This window comes from Dipteris shenzhenensis, chromosome 15 (genome assembly GCF_047967505.1).
Source record: "Dipteris shenzhenensis isolate YYH24624 ecotype China chromosome 15, Dip_SZ_1.0, whole genome shotgun sequence".
NCBI lineage: Eukaryota > Viridiplantae > Streptophyta > Polypodiopsida > Gleicheniales > Dipteridaceae > Dipteris > Dipteris shenzhenensis.
In genome coordinates this window covers 3,362,394-3,382,961 of record NC_141610.1, presented here as the reverse complement: position 1 = coordinate 3,382,961, position 20,568 = coordinate 3,362,394, and the positions used below count along the sequence as shown (strand labels likewise).

Sequence of the window (20,568 nt, the reverse complement as noted above, 5' to 3'; positions counted from 1 at the left end):
AGCATTTGCTATTTCAGATTCACAGCTTGCTGAAACTCATCTTTGGCATGAGAGAATGGGTCATCTCAATTATAGAGCTCTTGCCAAGTTACATTCACAGGACATGGCAAATGATGTACCTCAAACTCACACAGTTTCCAAACATGTGTGTAAGGGTTGTCTTTTGGGTAAGATGCATCGGTTTCCTTTTCAAAAGAATTGTCCAAAACTCTCACAAAGGAGATTGCAGCTAGTACACAGTGATGTTTGTGGCCCAATGAGGACAAATGCCATTGGGGGGTACAAATATTTCATGGCTCTCATTGATGACTTCACATGATATTGCTGGGTATATGCTTTAAAAGCCAAATCTGAAGTGTTCTCATGGTTTTAGAAGTGGCTGAATATGGTTGAGAATGAATCAGGATGCAAGCTTGTCACCCTCAACACAGATAGGGGTGGAGAGTATATGTCAATGGAGTTTGATGCATTTTTGTCTCCACGGGGCATTGTTCACTCATGCACGACTCCTTACACTCCTCAACATAATCCTGTTCTTGAAAGGAAGAACAAGTCCACTATGGAGATGGCCTAATGCATGCTTAAGGCCAAGTCCTTGCCCAATAAATTTTGGCTTGATGCAGTGATGTGTGCCAACTATGTGCTGAATAGATCACCTACAAGGGCATTGAAGACTGTTACACCTTATGAAGCATGGAAAGGCAGGAAGCCTTCACTTTCATACATGAGAGTTTTGGGTCTCTTGCATATGTTCATGTACCATCTCAGGTGAGACATAAGCTTGATGACAAGGCAATCAAATGCATATTTATTGGTTACAGCCAGGAGAGCAGAGGGTATAGGTTATACCAACCAAATACTGGGAAGATTATTGTCAGTACAGATGTAATCTTTGCTGAACATTTGGCTTCTCCTCTTGAGGACTGCAAAGCTAAGCCAGAAATTGACATGTTTGATGCCTTTGACTCTTGGTTACCTCTACCTTCCTCAGAGGGGGACTTTGACCAGCAACATGAGCCTCCTGCAGGCCCTCCAACAAGCAATGATCAGCCAGTACCCCATGCTGATTTGCAGGTTTCTCTTCCAGCACAAAATGATCCCACTATTCATGATGCAGTGATTGAAGAAAGAGCTGTCAATAGACAGCAAAGGCAAGTTCCCAGATGGCTTCTTGATACATTGAGGGATAGCAAACAAGATCAACCTTTTGCTGCTCGGACAAGATCAGGGAATAGACACATGCATGGCCACTTTCTTGAGTTTGCACTCCTTGCTACAGCTTGCAATGAAGAGCCTTTCTGCCATAAAGATGCTTTTGATAGCAAAGAGTGGATGGATGCAATGAGAGCTGAGTTACAATCCATTGCCAAAAATGACACATGGGAATTAGTAGATCTCCCTCCCGGCAAGCATGCCATTGGTACCCGGTGGGTCTACAAATTAAAAAGGAAATCTGATGGCAGTATAGATCGACACAAAGCCCGTCTTGTTGCAAAAGGGTATGCTCAATAGCAAGCATTGACTTTGAGGAGACCTTTGCTCCCACATCCAAGATTACTACTATTAGATGTGTCATTGCCCATCGCAGCCCATCACCATTGGCAAGTGCACCAACTTGACATCAAGACTGCTTTTCTTCATGGGGATCTGCTAGAAGAAGTTTATGTGACACAACCTTCTGGCTTTGAGGTTGTTAATTCTGAAAACAAGGTATGCCGGCTTAGAAAAGCCCTTTATGGTTTGAAGCAGGCACCCAAGGCATGGTATGCCGAAATTCATGCACACTTACTATCCCCTGGTTTTCAGAATAGCCCCACAGAGCCCACTCTTTATGTCCGTAGGAGTGGATCTGATTTTTTAGTGCTGATTTTATATGTGGATGATATGCTCATCACAAGCCCAGATACTCAGCATATTGCAGCTTTCAAGGCTGATTTGCAACAGGCTTTTGAAATGTCAAACATGGGACAGCGACACTATTATTTGGGCATTCAGTTTGCTCATGTTGAGGGGGGTATCATGATGTCATAGTCCAAGTATATTGGACAGCTCCTTGATCATTTTCAATTCGAGGATTCCAAGCCAATCTCTACTCCAGTGGACCCTGGCTTCAAATTTTCAGCTCATGATGGGAGCCCACCATGTGATATCACTCTTTACCAGCAGGCTGTTGGATGTCTCATTTACTTATATCACACCAGACCTGACTTACAGTATGCAGTATCTCAGCTCAGCAGGTTCATGCACATGCCCAGCTCACAACATTGGCAGGCAGTGAAGAGAGTCTTCAAATATCTCAGAGGCACTCAGGATTTAGCCCTCTTCCATGGTGATCATGGTTTACTTACCATGCATGCTTACACGGATAGTGACTGGGTAGGTTGTTCCGACACCACAGTGTCACATACCGGCAATTGTGTTTTGCTTGGCAGTTCATGTATCTCTTGGCTCAGCAAGAAGCAACCAACAGTTGCCACATCTAGCTGTGAGGCTGAGTACAGGGCAACCTTCACTGCTACAGTAGAGTGTGTCTGGCTTCGACAATTACTTACAGACCTTGGTATTCGCCAGACATCCTCCACTATGGTCTACACTGACAGCCATAGTGCTTTGGCCATTGCGCGTAATCCAGTGTTTCATGCACGTACCAAGCACATTGAAGTTCACTATCATTATGTTTGAGAGCTGTTGTCAGCAGGAGACATAGAGTTGTCCTACCTTCCCGCAGAGGACAACATAGCAGATATGTTTACAAAGGCACTTCCTCGTCCAAAATTCGAAGTCTTCCAACAGGCTTTACACTTGATTCCCTTTGTTACATGATCTGACATACCTTGTACATTCATAGGTGGCTATATCCTTTTGGATGAACGTGTGCCACCATGACCAGAAAATACCAGGTATTCTGAGACGTTTCCAGAATACTTCAGCCCACACCATGGAGTGGGGTTTGTAGGCCATCTTCTCCTGGTTCTAGTGATGCCCTATGGGCCATGGTATGTGCCTTGTAGGCATAGTTATAGGCACTTATAGTTTTAGTGCCTTTTATGCCACATAGGACATTTAGACCTATGTGACACCTAGGACACTTAGTCCTAGGGTCTACCTTCAAGTACTATGTACTTCTCTTTTCATCTAGTCTAGTTGACGTGACGGCTGATATCCATCGACTCTTGAATCTTGTGCTTGCTCTCTCGTTAATCGATCCTTCAATAGATGCATGCACTGATTGTTGTGATTGTTTTGTAGGGTTAAGAGAAGGCATGGGAGGCCTGCGAAGTCTACCGGTGATAGGATAAAATCTGTATATATTTTTCTCCACATAGATTCTGCATGAGGGTAGACATTGAACACATGATAGTGTTAATTTGCGGGTTGTGTGTGAATAAGCCAATGTAACTGGCAGCACATGTAAAAGACTGATGGTTTCAAACTTGTGAAATTAAACAAACTTTTTGGCAGGAACTAACCCGGGAAATGATGAGATGTGAGTATGGGAGCACCGAGCTTTCCAGAGGTTTTGGTATCCAGTGTGTGGTCAAGTGAAATGTTTTTGGGGTCATGTAAACTCAAGTCATGAAGGGTTTTTTTAAATATTTTCCTGAGTCAATGTGCACTTGTATGTTACGGGAATTCGATATGTTTTGGTGCCCACGTTAAGGGGCTTTTCATATGTGTATATGGGGAAGCATGCAAGCTTTAATGTGCATGCTGATGTGTGTGGGAATTGTGTGACTAAAGGTCCAAAATGTGCATTTATGTGATTTGGGGAAAATGTCTTGAGAGTGGTAAAATGTCACTAGTGAGGTGGCAGATTAGGCTGAGGTGGCATGGAGTTTCCAGAGAACATGCACGTGATTTTTTGGTTAGGGTGGCTGGATAAGCATGCACGTGGTGGTGGAAGCTTTGGGCGGAAGCAAGGTGGCGGGGATTCGAAGACAGGGGAGATAAGCGGCCTGTGTGGGTGATGGTAAAAAAGGAGAAAGAAGTGAGCAGGGAAGGGAGCGGACGAAAAAAAGTGAGGTGAAGGGGCCTGTCCTGTACATCCTGGAAGAGAAACGGCTTGACGTGAGAGAGGAGATCATGAAAGAACTGGACGTGACACATGCGAGGAAGAAGGAGGTGTAAGTGAAGGAGTTGTGGTGACTGTTTCTGAACCGACCTTGGATCGAGAGGTGACCGATGTGAGTACCCGCTTTTTCTCTTAATCGTGATGATGCTGCCCGTAGCCTGCGTATGGAGGAAGTTGATCGACGTTGAGAAGGTCGTGGCCTGGTTCGTGAGGGGCTGCCTATGGAATTGAAGAATTGCCGCCTGTGGAGATCTGCCGTTCTGTTGACGTGACCTTGAGAAGTCGCTACATTGGAAGGTGGTCGGGCATCATGATTCGATGCTGAACCTGAAGTGTTGTGTGTTGTGTATCGTTAAGAAGCTGTCTAAGGAGCTGCTCAGTTACTCCTCAAAGATAAACATTGTGTCTTTTATGTACAACCTGAGATTTGATGAGGCAATTTGGAGAAGATTTCGAAGTTGGAAAGTGACCTGAGTTGTGTACTTCCATGCTGCCTGTACTGCTCATCGAAGAGAGCTGTGAGTAAGAAGGCCTGTGGCCTGGTGTTAGTGGAGGAAGCCGAGAAATGGAAGATACAAGTCTGTAATATGGGCAGTTTGTAGGCTTCTACCTAAGGGGATGCAGAGCTGGATTTTATTTTAATGAAGAAGGGAGAGAAGCTGAGTATTATGAATCTACTGAGGTGTTGGTTGGGTGAAAATATTCAGCATATGGTTTGATCACAGGGAGATACAGTTTTCAGAACATACATACTTTGATATGCTTTCTCTGGTGTTGGGTGGGATATTCTTGTGTGTCCTGTTTTGATATTTTTTGGTCAGTCCTCATTCAGAGTCTCGTTCCTGTGGGGAGTCAGTGAGTGTTTGTAGTCGGTTGGATACCTTACTCTAGTGGCTCATGCTCATAGCTCTCGTATTGGCAGAGCTACCTACTCTTCTGATCCTTGGTGGTTTCTGGATTGGTTTTTGTTTTTGAAGAATGATTTTATCCTTGAAACTTGATACAATTGTAAAGGAGGTTTTATTTGTGGGTTTGCATGTAGAGATATTGTTTTCAGAGCTGCATGGGGACTACTGGTCTCTATTATTACATTAGTGGACGAAGAATGGGAGGGTATGTCTTTGCCAGATGAAGAAGCTCTTCCAGAGTGTGTCCTGCATTTTGAGTTATGTGATGAAGAAGATCTTATTTGACTGAAGGCAATCTCCTAAGTCTTGTACTGAGTCTTGAGGGTCTTTCATTTCTTTTCCCCTTTTTTGTCACCTCATTGTTTTGGCGATCCTGCTGGGGACGTCTTTTTTTTTTGTGAGTGATAGTCCACCAAAAGTCAAAGAGTGCTCAGAGAGAGTGAAGATGGCTCAAGATTTTGCAAGATTTTATGGTCTGCCCAATGAAGATCCTGAGAAGTTCATTGAGAGCATGGAATTTACTGCTCTTATTAAAGACAGGAATGCACCTGAAGTGTTGTTGCAAATCTTGACTTATTGCTTGGTAGGGGAAGCTCGTACATGGTTGCAGGAATTTCAGGCCAGTTTTCAAAATGAGCAAGGAGAACGCAGGAATCTCACTTATGGAGAGGTAAGAAGTGGCTTTTTTACACGGTTTGCATGTACCAGGGATGCAGATGGAGTATGGAGGGAGTTATGTGCTTTGTATCAAAGGAAAGACCAAACTGTGGATGATTATGTGAGTAGATTTATGATCATGTGGAATAAATGGCAGGCAATTCTTTTGCCAGAAGTACCACCCCGTGTCATAAAGAAGGATAGATTTATTGCAGGATTAAAGCCTGAGATACGGGTGAAGGTTGAGGTGAAGGACCTGTCAACTTTTGAGGAAGCCCTGAGAGTGGCTAAGGAGAAAGAGAGGAAGCAAAGAAGGATGATTCAGTTGGAGTATGGCGTGCCTGTTGTTCCTTCTGTTACGGAGATGCCTGTGCAGAATGTAATTGAGCCAGTGAGGCCAGAAGAAAAGAAAGAGGGATCAATGAAGGATGAAACTCATGAAATGATTGAATTAATGAAGAATCTCAGCTTAAACCTTATGGCAGGAAGAGGATGAGGTCGGACCTCAGGTGGTAGAGGAGCAGGCAATGCATCCAATTCAAGTGTTCAAGCACCTTTGCAAGGCGGGAGAGGACGAGGAGTGTATGCTCCGTATGTGCAATGCTTCAATTGTCTAGATTGGGGACATTATAGTACACAATGTGATAAGCCTCCCAGAGTTGGCGGTGATGTGTACCCACTTCCTTCAAATTTAAATGATAGGTCAACTGATCATGGAGTGGAGATAAAAGAGCCTCGACCTTCAAGTAGTAACGGAGTAAAGAAGGTTTCTTTTAAAGATAAGGGGAAAGGCCAGTTTGTCAGCGTGCTTGGATTGGAAGAGAGTGATTTGGATGTTTTGCCTCTTGGGAAGAGAGACAGGGATGAAGAAGGAGAGCCAAGTGTTAAAAAGAGTAAGCAGGTTGAAGATGTTGTTACTTACCAGAGGAAAAAGGTGAGGAAGCCTAGACAGAAATACAAAACAGCTGATTATCCCTTGGGGAAGGAGCAGGCTGAATATGATTTGATTGCTGATTTGTCTAACAGAAAGGTGGATATTACTTTTGCACAGATGGTTGGGCTCTATCCAAGGCTGAAGAGAGAATGGAGGAAAGCTGTAAATCCAGGTAAAAAGAGAGTTGAGCATAAAGTAGTAAAAAATATTATGTCTATTTCGGAGCTTCCAGATATTTGCCCTTCGGTGGAGGCATGGCATAAAGGATATGAGCTTGGAGAGGCATACATTGATGGAGGTGCCCAGATATGTGTGATGACTCAATCTTGTGTTGAGAGGTTGGGTTTGGAGGTTACTGATCCTTCTCACTTCCGAATAAGAATGGCCAACCACGCCAGAGTGAAGAGTTTGGGGGTAGTGAAGGATTTGGATGTGGAAGTCTTCAATGTGCATTGCAGAATAGATTGTCATGTTATGCCGGCAGGTATGAGCGCTTACCCTCTCATTTTAGGCAGACCTTGGTTGAGGAAAGTGGGAGCTATTCAAAATTGGGGGAAGGGAATAATCTCAATATATACATCTAACGGTAAAAAGTTCAGTTTTGATATGGTGAGTCATGCTGAGATATCAAGCCCAATCAAAGAAGAAGAAAAGCAGAGTGAGACCACGAGTGAAGAAGAAAGTAGTACTACTTCTGACAGTGATGAAGCTCAGGTTGCTTTTATTGAGGGAGTGAACTTTCTAGATACAAGTGAGCAGGCTGAAACTGTACATCAGTTAGAAGAGGACAGATTTGAAACAATGGAGGAGTTTATGCAATCTAAAGAGGCACCTGTCCCAACACAGGAATTAGTACAGCAAATGATTAATCCAGATCTTACTCTGAAAGAAAAGGAAGAGTATTCAGCCATGTTGCGCAGGTATCCCCATTTATTTATCACATCGTATGAAGAGATTAGAGGGTTTAAAGGGAAGCCTTTGAAGATTGAATTAAAAGAAGATGCAAGGCCGGTATTTCAGAAAATGAAAAGATTGAGTCCTGAGCAAGTGAGAGTACTTCGAGAGGAGGTGGTCAAGTTGCTTAAGGCTAATATAATTTTTCCCATTGTACACTCTGACTGGGCCAGCCCTGTGGTTATCGTTCCCAAGAAAGATGGACGATGGAGAGTATGTGTTAATTACAAACCGTTGAATGCTATGACGAAGAGTAATCACTATCCTCTCCCACATGTGGATGACATACTAGATAAGATAGCCGGTCATGAGATGTATAGTTTATGTGATGGGTATTCGGGCTATTTTCAGATTGCAATTGCTCCTGAAGACCAGACAAAGACAACTTTTATTACTCCCTGGGGCTGCTTTTCTTATAAGAAGATGCCTTTTGGTTTGAAGAATGCTCCCTCGCATTATCAGGAGAACACAAATGAGGTACTTGCCCCTTTTCTTGATAAATTTTGCAAGGGCTTTTATTGATGATATTTGTATTTTTAGTGATCGGAAGGATCATTGTTCCAAACTGGATCAAGTACTTGGGAGAATTGATGATAGTGGAGGACAGCTTAATCCCAAAAAATGTAAGTTGGCACGGCCAAGTATTAAAGTATTGGGTCATGTTGTTTCTGAAAATGGAATAGAGCCAGACCCTGAGAAGATCAAAGCATTGGTTACCCTAGCACCTCCAACAGAGACAAGGCAGTTGCATACTTTCTTACAAAAGGTGAAGTATCTTTCCAGATTCATTTCTATGCTTTCTCAAGTTTTGTATCCATTACAACAAGCAGTGAAGAAGGTGCCTTTGCAATGGACAAGTGAATGTGGAGAGATTTTTGAAGCAGTCGAAGAGATTGTTGGAAGAGTGTCAAGTGTAAAAGCTCCTGATTTCGATAAGACTTTCTATGTCAATCCTTCAGTGGGGCCGGATGCATTGGGAGCCATTTTATTGCAGCAGGGAGAGCAATCAAGGTATATGAGGCCTGTGTTTTTTGCTAGTAGGGTAAAAAGTGAAGCAGAGAAGAAGTATTCAGCTGCTGAATTGGTATTAGCCAGCTTTGTATTTGCATGTAGAAGATTTTGGAATTATTTACTGCCTCATTCTTTTGTGGTACTTACCAGTTGTACTCTGTTGCCACAACTTGTGAATGGTATTAATTTTTCATGAAGTATGGTGAGATGGGTAACAGAATTGCAGGAGTATACTTTTACTTTCCTGGTAGAAAACTCAACCAGAGCGACCCTGGCTGATTTGCTTACTTACAAAGATACTCCTATTTTAGTCAAGGAAGTGGAAGATCATATTGAAAGAGTGCAGGAAAAAAGTTTAGAAAACAGCTATACCTTGTTCTTTGATGGTTCTTACAGGAAGAGTATTGACAAAGCAACCGGTGGAATGGTTGTCTATGATCTTGATGGTAAGGTAATCCGAAAATCAGGTTTTCCCTTGAAGGTAAGCAGTAATAATGAAGCTGAATATGCTGCTTTAGCTGAAGGTTTGCAATCATGTTTGAAGATGGGAATAAAAAGACTGATCATAAAAGGTGATTCAATGCTGGTTGTAAAACAGATTCTGGGGGTATGGAAGATAAAGCATGAACATTTAAAGAATTGGGTTAGTATTGTTAAAAAGTTACTCAGACATTTTGATGCATGGTTGTTACAGCATGTGGATAGAAACTTGAATCATGAGGCACATGATGCTGCTAGTAGAGAGGAAAATGTTCAGGTGTGTGTAGTAAAAGTTCAAGAACCTTTGTACAGAGGGAGAGAGTATCTTTCGAATGTGGAGGCTTTCTTGCTCACAGGAAAAGTGCCAGAAGAGGTTCCGAAAGAAAAGAGGTATAGATTTGTTAAGACTTGTGAGCCTTATTGTCTTATTGACGATGTTTTGTATATGAAAGGTGCAGATTTAGTCTTAAGAAGAATCCCATGGCAAGCTGAGATCATGCATGTGCTTGAGGCAAATCATGAGGGGATTTGTGGCGGACATTTCGCATTCAAGACAATGCTAAGAAAGATACTAATGGAAGGGTATATTTGGCCCTCTTTACAGAGAGATATAAAGCATTGGTGCAGATCCTGTTTACAATGCCAACAGATGGGAAGAAGAGTATTACATCCAGAGCTGAGAAATCTCATCATAGCATACAACATATTCGAGAAGTGGGGGATTGATGCAATCGGTCCACTTCCCATGACTTTAGGAGGTAAGTGTTACATTCTCACTGTGGTAGAGTATCTTTCGAGATGGGCAGAAGCACGGGCAGTTGCTTCAGTCAATGCTAAACAAGTGAGTAAGTTCATATATGAAAATATATGTTGTAGATTTGGAATGCCTCTAGAATTGATAAGTGATAAAGGGCCTGGATTTAGGAGTGAGCTGGTTGACTTGTTGTGTGATAAGCTCAGAATTAAGCATAGATATGCTACTCCTTATTATCCACAATGTAACAGTAAGAATGAATATTTCAACGGAGAGTTGATTAATATGATGAGTAAAATCATGAAGATGCATGGGAAAAGCTGGGATCAAGTTGTGCCACAAGCACTGTGGGCTTACCGAATAGCAGTCAAGGAAGGTACACAGTTTTCTCCTTTCCATCTTGTATATGGAAAAGAAGCTTTGTTGCCATTGGAAGTAGAAATTCCAGCTCTGAACTTGCTCATGAAAATGGATCAAGAACCTAACACCGAGTATGAAAGAAGGTTGGTTGAACTACAAGAAGCTCAGCTTGATAGAATGAAAGCAGTTGAACACTATGCTCAGACTCAGGAAAAGAATCAAATGAAAGCTAATTTGAAGTATAAGGATAAGAACATCAAAGAAGAAGATTTTGTATTAAGATATGACAGTAAACTGGATAGTACTTTCAAGACTAAATTTGTGACAAAGTGGGTGGGTCCTTTCAGTGTGTTTAAGAAGTATTCAAATGGATCATATCAGTTGAGTGATTTGGATGGAAGTTTGCACACCAATCGAGTGAATGGGTACCGGTTGAAGAAGTACATGATAAGAATAATGCAAGTGTCAACATGTGGGCCAGTTGTGATGGAAAAAGATGCATCCAGTGAAGTTTCGACTGAAGATATACTTGCTGCAGTGCTTTTTATGTTGGCTTCAAGCTGTCAAACATGAATGTTTGCAGCTTTTAGGTTGGGCTAATATGATTGGATAAAATCTGTATATATTTTTCTCCACATAGATTGTGCATGAGGGTAGACACTGAACACATGATAGTGTTAATTTGTGGGTTGTGTGTTAATAAGCCAATGTAACTGGCAGCACATGTAAAAGACTGATGGTTTCAGACTTGTGAAATTAAACAAACTTTTTAGCAGGAACTAACCCGGGAAATGATGAGATGTGAGTATGGGAGCACCGAGCTTTCCAGAGGTTTTGGTATCCAGTGTGTGGTCAAGTGAAATGTTTTTGGGGTCATGTGAACTCAAGTCATGAAGGGTTTTTTTAAATATTTTCCTGAGTCAATGTGCACTTGTATGTTACAGGAATTCGATATGTTTTGGTGCCCACGTTAAGGGGCTTTTCATATGTGTATATGGGGAAGCATGCAAGCTTTAATGTGCATGCTAATGTGTGTGGGAATTGTGTGACTAAAGGTCCAAAATGTGCATTTAATGTGATTTGGGGAAAATGTCTTGAGAGTGGTAAAATGTCACTAGTGAGGTGGCAGATTAGGCTGAGGTGGCATGGAGTTTCCAGAGAACATGCACGTGATTTTTTGGTTAGGGTGGCTGGATAAGCATGCACGTGGTGGTGGAAGCTTTGGGCAGAAGCAAGGTGGCGGATTCAAAGACAGGGGAGATAAGCGGCCTGTGTGGGTGATGGTAAAAAAGGAGAAAGAAGTGAGCAGGGAAGGGAGCGAACGAAAAAAAGTGAGGTGAAGGGGCCTGTCCTGTACATCCTGGAAGAGAAACGGCTTGACGTGAGAGAGGAGATCATGGAAGAACTGGACGTGACACAGGCGAGGAAGAAGGAGGTGTAAGTGAAGGAGTTGTGGTGACTGTTTCTGAACCGACCTTGGATCGAGAGGCGACCGATGTAAGTACCCGCTTTTTCTCTTAATCGTGATGATGCTGCCCGTAGCCTGCGTATGGAGGAAGCTGATCGACGTTGAGAAGGTCATGGCCTAGTTCGTGAGGAGCTGCCTATGGAATTGAAGAATTGTCGCCTGTGGAGATCTGCCGTTCTGCTGACGTGACCTTGAGAAGTCGCTACATTGGAAGGTGGTCGGGCATCATGATTCGATGCTGAACCTGAAGTGTTGTGTGTTGTGTATCGTTAAGAAGCTGTCTAAGGAGCTGCTCAGTTACTCCTCAAAGATAACCCTTGTGTCGTTTGTGTACAACCTGAGATTTGATGAGGCAATTTGGAGAAGTTTTCGAAGTTGGAAAGTGACCTGAGTTGTGTACTTCCATGCTGCCTGTACTGCTCATCGAAGAGAGCTGTGAGTAAGAAGGCCTGTGGCCTGGTGTTAGTGGAGGAAGCCGAGAAATGGAAGATACAAGTCTGTAATATGGGCAGTTTGTAGGCTTCTACCTAAGGGGATGCAGAGCTGGATTTTATTTTAATGAAGAAGGGAGAGAAGCTGAGTATTATGAATCTACTGAGGTGTTGGTTGGGTGAAAATATTCAGCATATGGTTTGATCACAGGGAGATACAGTTTTCAGAACATATATGCTTTCTCTGGTGTTGGGTGGGATGTTCTTGTGTGTCCTGTTTTGATATTTTTTGGTCAGTCCTCATTCAGAGTCTCGTTCCTGTGGAGAGTTAGTGAGTGTTTGTAGTCGGTTGGATACCTTACTCTGGTGGCTCATGCTCATAGCTCTCGTATTGGCAGAGCTACCTACTCTTCTGATCCTTGGTGGTTTCTGGATTGGTTTTTGTTTTTGAAGAATGATTTTATCCTTGAAACTTGATACAATTGTAAAGGAGGTTTTATTTGTGGGTTTGCATGTAGAGATATTGTTTTCAGAGCTGCATGGGGACTACTGGTCTCTATTATTACGTTAGTGGACGAAGAATGGGAGGGTATGTCTTTGCCAGATGAAGAAGCTCTTCCAGAGTGTGTCCTGCATTTTGAGTTATGTGATGAAGAAGATCTTATTTGACTGAAGGCAATCTCCTAAGTCTTGTACTGAGTCTTGAGGGTCTTTCATTTCTTTTCCCCTTTTTTGTCACCTCACCGGCAAGATAGGAATGGAGGCTAACAAGATCTTTGAATTAAGTGTCACTATCGGAGTAGGAGGAAATGATGTCGAAGTGTGTCTGATTACAAACATGGAAAATTTTCTGCGGGAGGCATGCATGTCTGGGTTTTGTGCAGTTGAAAGGGGGGGTGCGTTGTCACATTTGCATTTTCAAATGGTTATTCGAATTTCTGCTAGGAGTATTCATGCGGTTAACAAAGCTGATAGCCAAATATCTCGGCTGGGACGTCGAAAGGCCTGAAGGTGGTATAATCATGTGTCGCGCTTTGAGGCGGCGCAACATGCATACGTTTCATGGCATGTTGGGCTACTACCTCAAAGATTACGGGGAGCCACACTTTAAAAGCGTGGAGAAGAATGTTGATCAAATAAAAAACCAGGTGTGTTTAACCAGTGCCAATCTTTTTTATCGTTGTTTTATGTATTGGAAGTTTAAGTTGGGGTGCACGTTGGGAATGCCTCTCAGCAAATATCTCCTGAAGATGCTACGTTCGGGCCAGTATTACCCATTAGCTTCTTGGGTAATACCTTACCAAGGAAAAGAAATGGATGCGAGCAAAGCACAGTCGATGTGGAAGTCGATTATGTTACCGAATGCTTTGACTGTAAGTGACGTGAGTAGTATATTTTTCTGTTGCAATTCTCCAATGACTCAGCCTAGAGTAGAGAAACACATCAAGGGTGTGTTGGATGCACCTCGCTACTTTGATTTTGGCGTAGCACCATCTCCGAAAATCGTCCTTCCAACCGATGAAGGAAGTGTACAGGAACATGCACGAATTGACGTCGTGGATTTAGGATGTCTCTTGGCGAACGAAAGCCCATTAACTGCCAGCCCAGCCGACAGCGTGAAGCATAGGCCTGGGAAGGAGCCAGCACAGCGACTCCTGTTGCAAGCGAAGGTTCTAGTAGTGCATCTCGTCATGTTCCAGATTATTTGTCGTTGGTCAGGAAGTCAAGGATGGGAATACATATCGCGTGACATTGTCTTGGATCTGTTTTTTGGATGGAAAAACCTGCCCTCAATTATACCGGATGTACTTATTTGGATGTCTAATGAAAAATTTACGACTTAATCCTTGCTTAATGCTTGTTTATTAAGTTTTGTTAATTAACTTAATCCTTGTTTATTACTTAGGTTAATTTGACATTTCGTGTGAAAACACAAATTAATTAATCGATTTTAATTCAGAGGAGCGATTAAGTAATAATACATGTGAGATCCATAAATATTTAGGGAAGAATGGAAATATCTAGGCCCTCAAAGTCGGATATGTCCAAAGGCAATCGATCGTGACTTCCTAAACAAAGATATCAAGCATCTCTTTGGGCTTGTCTAATCCTTACTTGGAACCCTCAAGATTAAAAAATAAATATTGTTCATAGCTTAGTAAAGCTTTACATTTCATTGCTCCTAGACAAAGTAGCTAACAGAAGGTTAATGAACCCTATTAGGCTGAGCTTCTCAAGATACATCGCACTTCACAACCTGTTACCATTCTCCAATTGACATGGAATTTGAGTTTCCTTTTGTAAAGTGTCTAATATATTCTACTAGGGTCATTAAAATTTTCAATTAGTTTAAACATACATGATTTCAAATTCTACTTTGTACAAAGTTTACGGTATCCTATGTATGTATATGTTTCCTTTAATATGTACTAAGACGTCGAATTGTGCCTTATGTACCACTTAGTAATTTGATTTGAAAAATATTAATATTAATGAAGCTATCGCTTTTCACAAATACAAAGGGGATCGCCCACTTAAGCTATCATTTTTCAAGGGAGCCCAAAAAAAAAAACAATGTATCTCTAGAATACTTCTGTTTCAGATGGACAAAGCAATACTATGGCTTGATAAAGAGGGACGCCTGTCTTATCTATAGCAAATCTCTAGTTCCAAGATGAATATTGCACCTTCAACTGACTAATATGAATAATCAATTTAGCTTACCCTAAGTTGTAGCTTTTATCCTTACACATGTGCACTACTCATACTACAAAACAGAAACCTTATGCCACATGTGATCCATGACTCATCCTCTCACCTATTCAAGATATAGGCAATTGAATTGCATTTCTATCATAGTGTCAAGAACCTACTTAAACACTATCAAGAAACTTGTAAATAGTACCTTATCAAGAGGTATAGCTGCTACTTGATCAAAAGTCCTTTGTGATCTTGCTATTAAATCTTCTGCAAGCTTGAGGATTTGCATTGGTGCTAAATTCACGAGGAATTTAACCTCACATGAGATCTCTGCAACAACACGAAGCGAATCCAACAAATTATGTTGTTCATCATCAAATGCAAAACAAGCCAACTCATGTTTGCATCAATACATTAAGCACCTAAAGAGAAAGAGTCTTCATTGTCCATGTTAACAACATCCTTCGCTTTACAATAATGCTACTCCCATTCTTAAGAAAGCATTTGGTGCTAACAAAGATTTTAAAAGCACAAAACTATGGCCACAAGTAGTTTACAAGCAAAGTTGCTTTCACCCACAACAACATGAGTAGTAAGTAAAGGCTATAGCTTACAAGAAAGTGGAAAACACCGTAAAGGGTCTTTACTCCATATATAATCAACAAAAAACCCATCATTCCCAAAACAATAAATTTCAATGTTGTCTTCACTCCACCACATAGTTACCAGCCGAAACGGAAACAGAAGAAACGGAAACGGAAGAAACGGAAGAAACGGAGTTTCCGGGCCCTGCCGAAACAGAAACGGAAGAAACGGCAATATGATACAATTTATGTATAGAATTTTATTTTTTATACATAATATAATTATCAATAGAGTGCAATTTGCAAATCATACATAATACAATTATCTAGACTTGAAGCTTCAGCCTTCAAGCATCAATGCATCATTCATACTTCTTGGAGCCAGTGCCTCCTTTATAACTATCTAGGAGGGAGACATGGACCCAATAAGCATCTCTCGGCATTGAGGAGGATGGAGAGGTGAGAAGGAGGATGGAGAGGTCACAAGTGAGAAAGGATGGAGAGGTAGAAGGAGGATGGAGAGCTCAGAGGTAAAAGAGGATGGAGAGGTGGAAGGAGCCTGGAGGATCAGAGCCTAGAGGTAGAAGTGAAGGAGGATGGAGAGGTTACAGGTAAGATTAAAGAGAGGATGGAGAGAAGAAGGATGGAGGGATGGAGAGCACGCTGCCAAGCTGCAGCTTTTGCAGGATGGAGAAGATGGAGCAAAGGATGAAGAGGATGGAGAGAGAAGGATGGAGGTCCGAGGAAAACGGGATGGAGAGTCCAAGAGCAAAGGATGGAGGGATGGAGAGAGCTTAGAGAAGGTGGAGAGAGCAGCAAGGATGCACAGGAGGAGTGCGATCGGCGGGAGGCGGCGAAAAATGGAGCCAGGCGGCGAAATCACGACTTTTGGGATTTAGGGCAAAAACAGGTTTTACGAAACGGCGTTTCTTCAAGAAACGCCGTTTCCGTTTCGCCGTTTCCGTTTCCAGCCAAGAAACGGCCATTTCGTGCAACTATGCTCCACCACAAGCGCCAATCACATACCTTCAAATCATATATCATTATCATCAAAACCTTGTTCTCGGGAAAGCAACCAACAAGTGCAATCTCATCAGGTGTTGAAGAGATCAACTGGGCCTTGCAACAATCATGGAACAAAACTTAACAGCCGAGAAAGCAAGATACGGACATCAATAAGAAAAATAGGGAGAGAATCAATATCATATTAAACATAAAACAAATGGCTTTCCCTTTGAATCAACATCAATCAAATCCAAGTTTTCATTGATAACTACAACATAGCTATTGGCACAGCTACCATAGAGTGAGTTTGGCTCTGCAAGTTACTTTTAGATCTTCATGCCAGCCAGAACACTTCTACTATCATCTACACTAACAGCCAGAGTCCTTGGACATTGCGCATAATCCCGTGTTTCCATTTTAGTCCTTAGTCAACTAGTTGACTTTTGGGCCATATATTGGCCAATCTTGTACTTTCATCACTATCCATTTGCAAGTACAATCAGTTCCTTCAGCATGTTGTTTGCTCCCTTGCATTCCATTGCTTTCAGCACCCAACACATTTTGAGAAAGATGCACAGAAATGCCTTTCCGAGAGATGGACTTGTTAGAGCTGAAAGAAAATTGCAGTTCATACACAATGATGTGTGTGGTCCTAAGAGGACACCATCGTTGGGACATCTACATTTTGTTACCTTCATGGATGATTTTTCCAAATTCTCATGGGTATATCCCTGAAAAGAAAAATCAGCTATCTTTCAGTGCATCAAGCAGTTTGAGGCTAGGGTTGAGAATGAGTCAAGGTGCAAAGTGCAAGCTTTGAGAATAGACAGAGAGGGGAGTATGTGAGATGGCTTTAAAGATTTTTTGAAGGAGAGAAAGAAAGAAAGAAGAAAGAAGAAAGAAGAAAGAACGACAGTTTATTAAATTCTTACGAAAGACCGAAGGGTCAATGAGACTAAAAAGCCAGATACAATGAACTGAATGGGTGGAGCCACTAATTGGCCAAATGCATGATTAAAGGGAAAACCTTGCCAAACAAATGGATGGAGGCAATAAAGTGTGCACTACACATTCAAATAGATGCCCAACCAAGGCCTTGACACCCATGACTCTCCCTTTGAGGCCCTTCTATAACAGAAAACCAAAGGTTGATTATTACAGGTTCTATGGCTGCACAACCTAGTCAATTGAGAAGTAAGCGCATTTTTTGTTGGCTACAGTAGTAAGAACAAAGCTACAATCCTCAAGAAGAAGGTTTTTGTCAGTAGAGACATGAAATTTGCACAAAACTCAGATCAGTCTATGACTGAGTTTGATAGACAGCTGCATACAAGTTCTCAAGATATGTTTGATGGGTTACTTCCACTGGCAATTGAAGGCACTTTAGAGCAACCAGTAGAAGATCAGAATATTTAGCATGCACAAGTTGATGCATACAAGCCTTTGGATGCTCCCATCAAGTTCAAGATCAGCCGATCACACATGAGATGTGCAAGAGGTTGTAAAAGGAGAGAGCTTCTTCACAGGAAGTACAACAGTCCCCAAATGACTGTTACAAACTCTGCACGACAGCAAACTTTGAGCCTTCTGGAGCAACCTATGCTAATATTGTCATGACAAGAGAAATCGCTAATCCGTGATTAGTAGACATTAGACCATTTATATACCTAGATGAATCCAGGAACATTCCCAAACTCATCCTCTAAAAACACGACATAATCTCATGATAGTCACTCATAAGGTTGAAAACCATAAACTCCATCACGCATAGCAAGGACTAGCTACTATGACATCCCCACTGACGTCATCAACACCCAACAGTGGCTCCGGCTTGACTAGCCATATCTACTTCAAAGATGTGCACCCACGTGTCTAGGTCCTACACGCAATAGGAAGGGAAGGGTGCATTAAGGTGCATGGAATGGTAGATGCATGGGTCATAGGCTAAGGGTAGGTGTAAATGGGAAGATGGAACTTGAGTGCCCTTGAGGACATTAATGAAAGGGTATCACCCGTTCATTGGGAATCTCACGTAGCATTCTCTCTATTCACCTTGCATTCCTCCACCATCTCTCTCCCACCTTGCATGTAGGTCGAAAAGGGAAACAAGAACTCTCAGAAGGGTGCTCTTCCCCCATTGGAGGGTCAATCGGCATTCAAATTCTGCATGCACTGCACACATTTGCATTCTTGAAAAGTCCGGATTTCTTCACATTTGGTATCAGAGCAGCGACAATCCATGACCGGGATGGCAAGAGAGAAGAGAAAAAGTAAGTAGGAGAGAGGACAAAAGTGCACGGGATAGAGGACGAGCAGCACAGAGAAGAGCGTACAGGAGGGAGCCGCACAGGCACCACACATGGGACGCGGAGGTCTGCACAACCACAACCAGACAGAACACAACAGGAAGGCATAGGTGTACAGGTAGGCCAGGTTTGACATGTGCAATGCCTGCAATCCCGCCACGGGAGTGAGGACGGAGCAAGAAAGGTGATCTGCCTGTGTGGAATTGCAATCGACTTGTTCTGAATTTGGCCGCTCATTTTTCCTCCCTTACTACATCTACATAAGGATGCTTTGATGTGGTGGTCCTTATTACAAACCAGAAAAGAGCCTATTCTTCAATGGTCCAAGTTTGTAGAGCAGCTTAAGGCCACTCTCGTGCCTCTGCAGCATAGAAGAATTGACCTTCCATCGGGAAAGATTGAGGCAATTTGATAATGAGAGTAACGCTGAATTACAGCCAGGTTTTGGAAACTCTCTTTCCAGTTACCTGAGAAGAGTAAGGATGATAGAAGAAAGAAGTATTTAGCAGCCCTAACCCCGAAAGCGAGGTATGAGATTGAAATGTTTAACCCAACTACCCTAGAGACCATTGCTAAGAGGAAATTGAATCCACATAAACTCTTTAACAAAGGAAAGGAGAGAGCTATTGTACAAAATGTTAATAGCCAATCACGTCCTGTATGGATATCGTTTCCTTCCATGACTGATGATGAGAAGAAAAAGATGATTAAGGAGCGTAAATGTTTCAGATGTAAGAAACATAAGCCAGGGCATCCATGGCATAAATGTCCTACTCTATTAGCCAAAATTGCTAAGACCAATTTTGTAAAAGGGAAAGGCAAAGCATCCAAGCAGGAGGGTGAGGCTTCTACCTCCTCATCCCAGGAATCTGAGGTGAACATAGAACCAAGAGTAAATGCTATCCATTTAACCAACACTGGTGTATGAATTTGTGAATTGGATAGAGAGTAGGTATATTCATTGTAGAGTATGGATAGAGAATAAAGAATCTTCTCCTCCATGTAGAGTATCTTATAGGATGAATAGGCTGAAATAGAAGAGTTGGAAAAAGAGATTGATGATCTATAGATTCTATAGACTAAGCAATTCTCCATCACAAAATCATCTACGACCAAGGTCTACCTAGCTCAATAACACATTTGGGTGAGAGAATCTTTTTAATACTGACCAGTTTGTTAAGAATATGTTTCAGCTTATTGAGCAGGTTATTATGAAGGGTTTTCAGCAGCATGATATTCAGAAGAGGATTTTGAGAATGAAGAGATATTGAAGAGGCACTGCAGTGATACTTCTACTCTTAAATATTCAGCATCAAGAGGAACCAAAACTTGAAGATGAGATCTAAGTCCTGATTGAGAAGAGATCGTGTACTATCAAGAGAAGACAATTTGGAGATTATGAAGAGGTGATGCAAATGCAGAAGTAAAAGCATACCCAAGAGAAAGAGACAAGAGGATCCAAAACAGGACTTCTGCCCATTCAAGCAGGAGGGAGTGTCATGACAAGAGACATCACTAATCTGTGATTCGTAGACATTAGAACATTATTATTATATATTATACGCCAATGGCATAACATATTTATATTTATGATGGAGACCAACCAAATTGTTATGGTGGTGGATCATCTGAGTAGATAGGGCTAGTCGAGCTGGAGCCATTGCTTTAGAAGGCATAAAATTTGGACATGTGACACTTATTCTATTAATAAAGATGTGCACCATGTGTCTAGGTCCTAGGGGCAATAGGAAGGGAAGGGTGCATTAAGGTGCATTGAATGGTAGATGCATGGGTCATAGGCTAACTGTTACGCTCAAGTCGAGGTAACATGACCTCGGAAGGGTCAGTCGACATTTTCCTTTAAAGAATCAATGTTTGTATTATATTTGTTTGGGCTTCATGTAAATGATCAAGAAAGGAATAAAGGTCAAGGTCCTTGGTGAG

General features: G+C 42.0%; 1 protein-coding gene across 3 annotated transcripts in view; it reads right to left on the bottom strand.

Moving 5' to 3' along the window:
* The window catches only part of LOC147893218 (Zincin-like metalloproteases family protein), a 262,264-nt gene that overhangs the window by 195,492 nt on the left and 46,204 nt on the right, over positions 1-20,568 (bottom strand). For all 3 annotated transcript variants that reach the window (XM_087385550.1, XM_087385552.1, XM_087385553.1), the window contains exon 2: positions 14,935-15,059. In XM_087385550.1, coding sequence (XP_087241676.1) covers positions 14,935-15,059 — 125 coding nt within the window. The remainder of the gene's footprint in view (positions 1-14,934; positions 15,060-20,568) is intronic.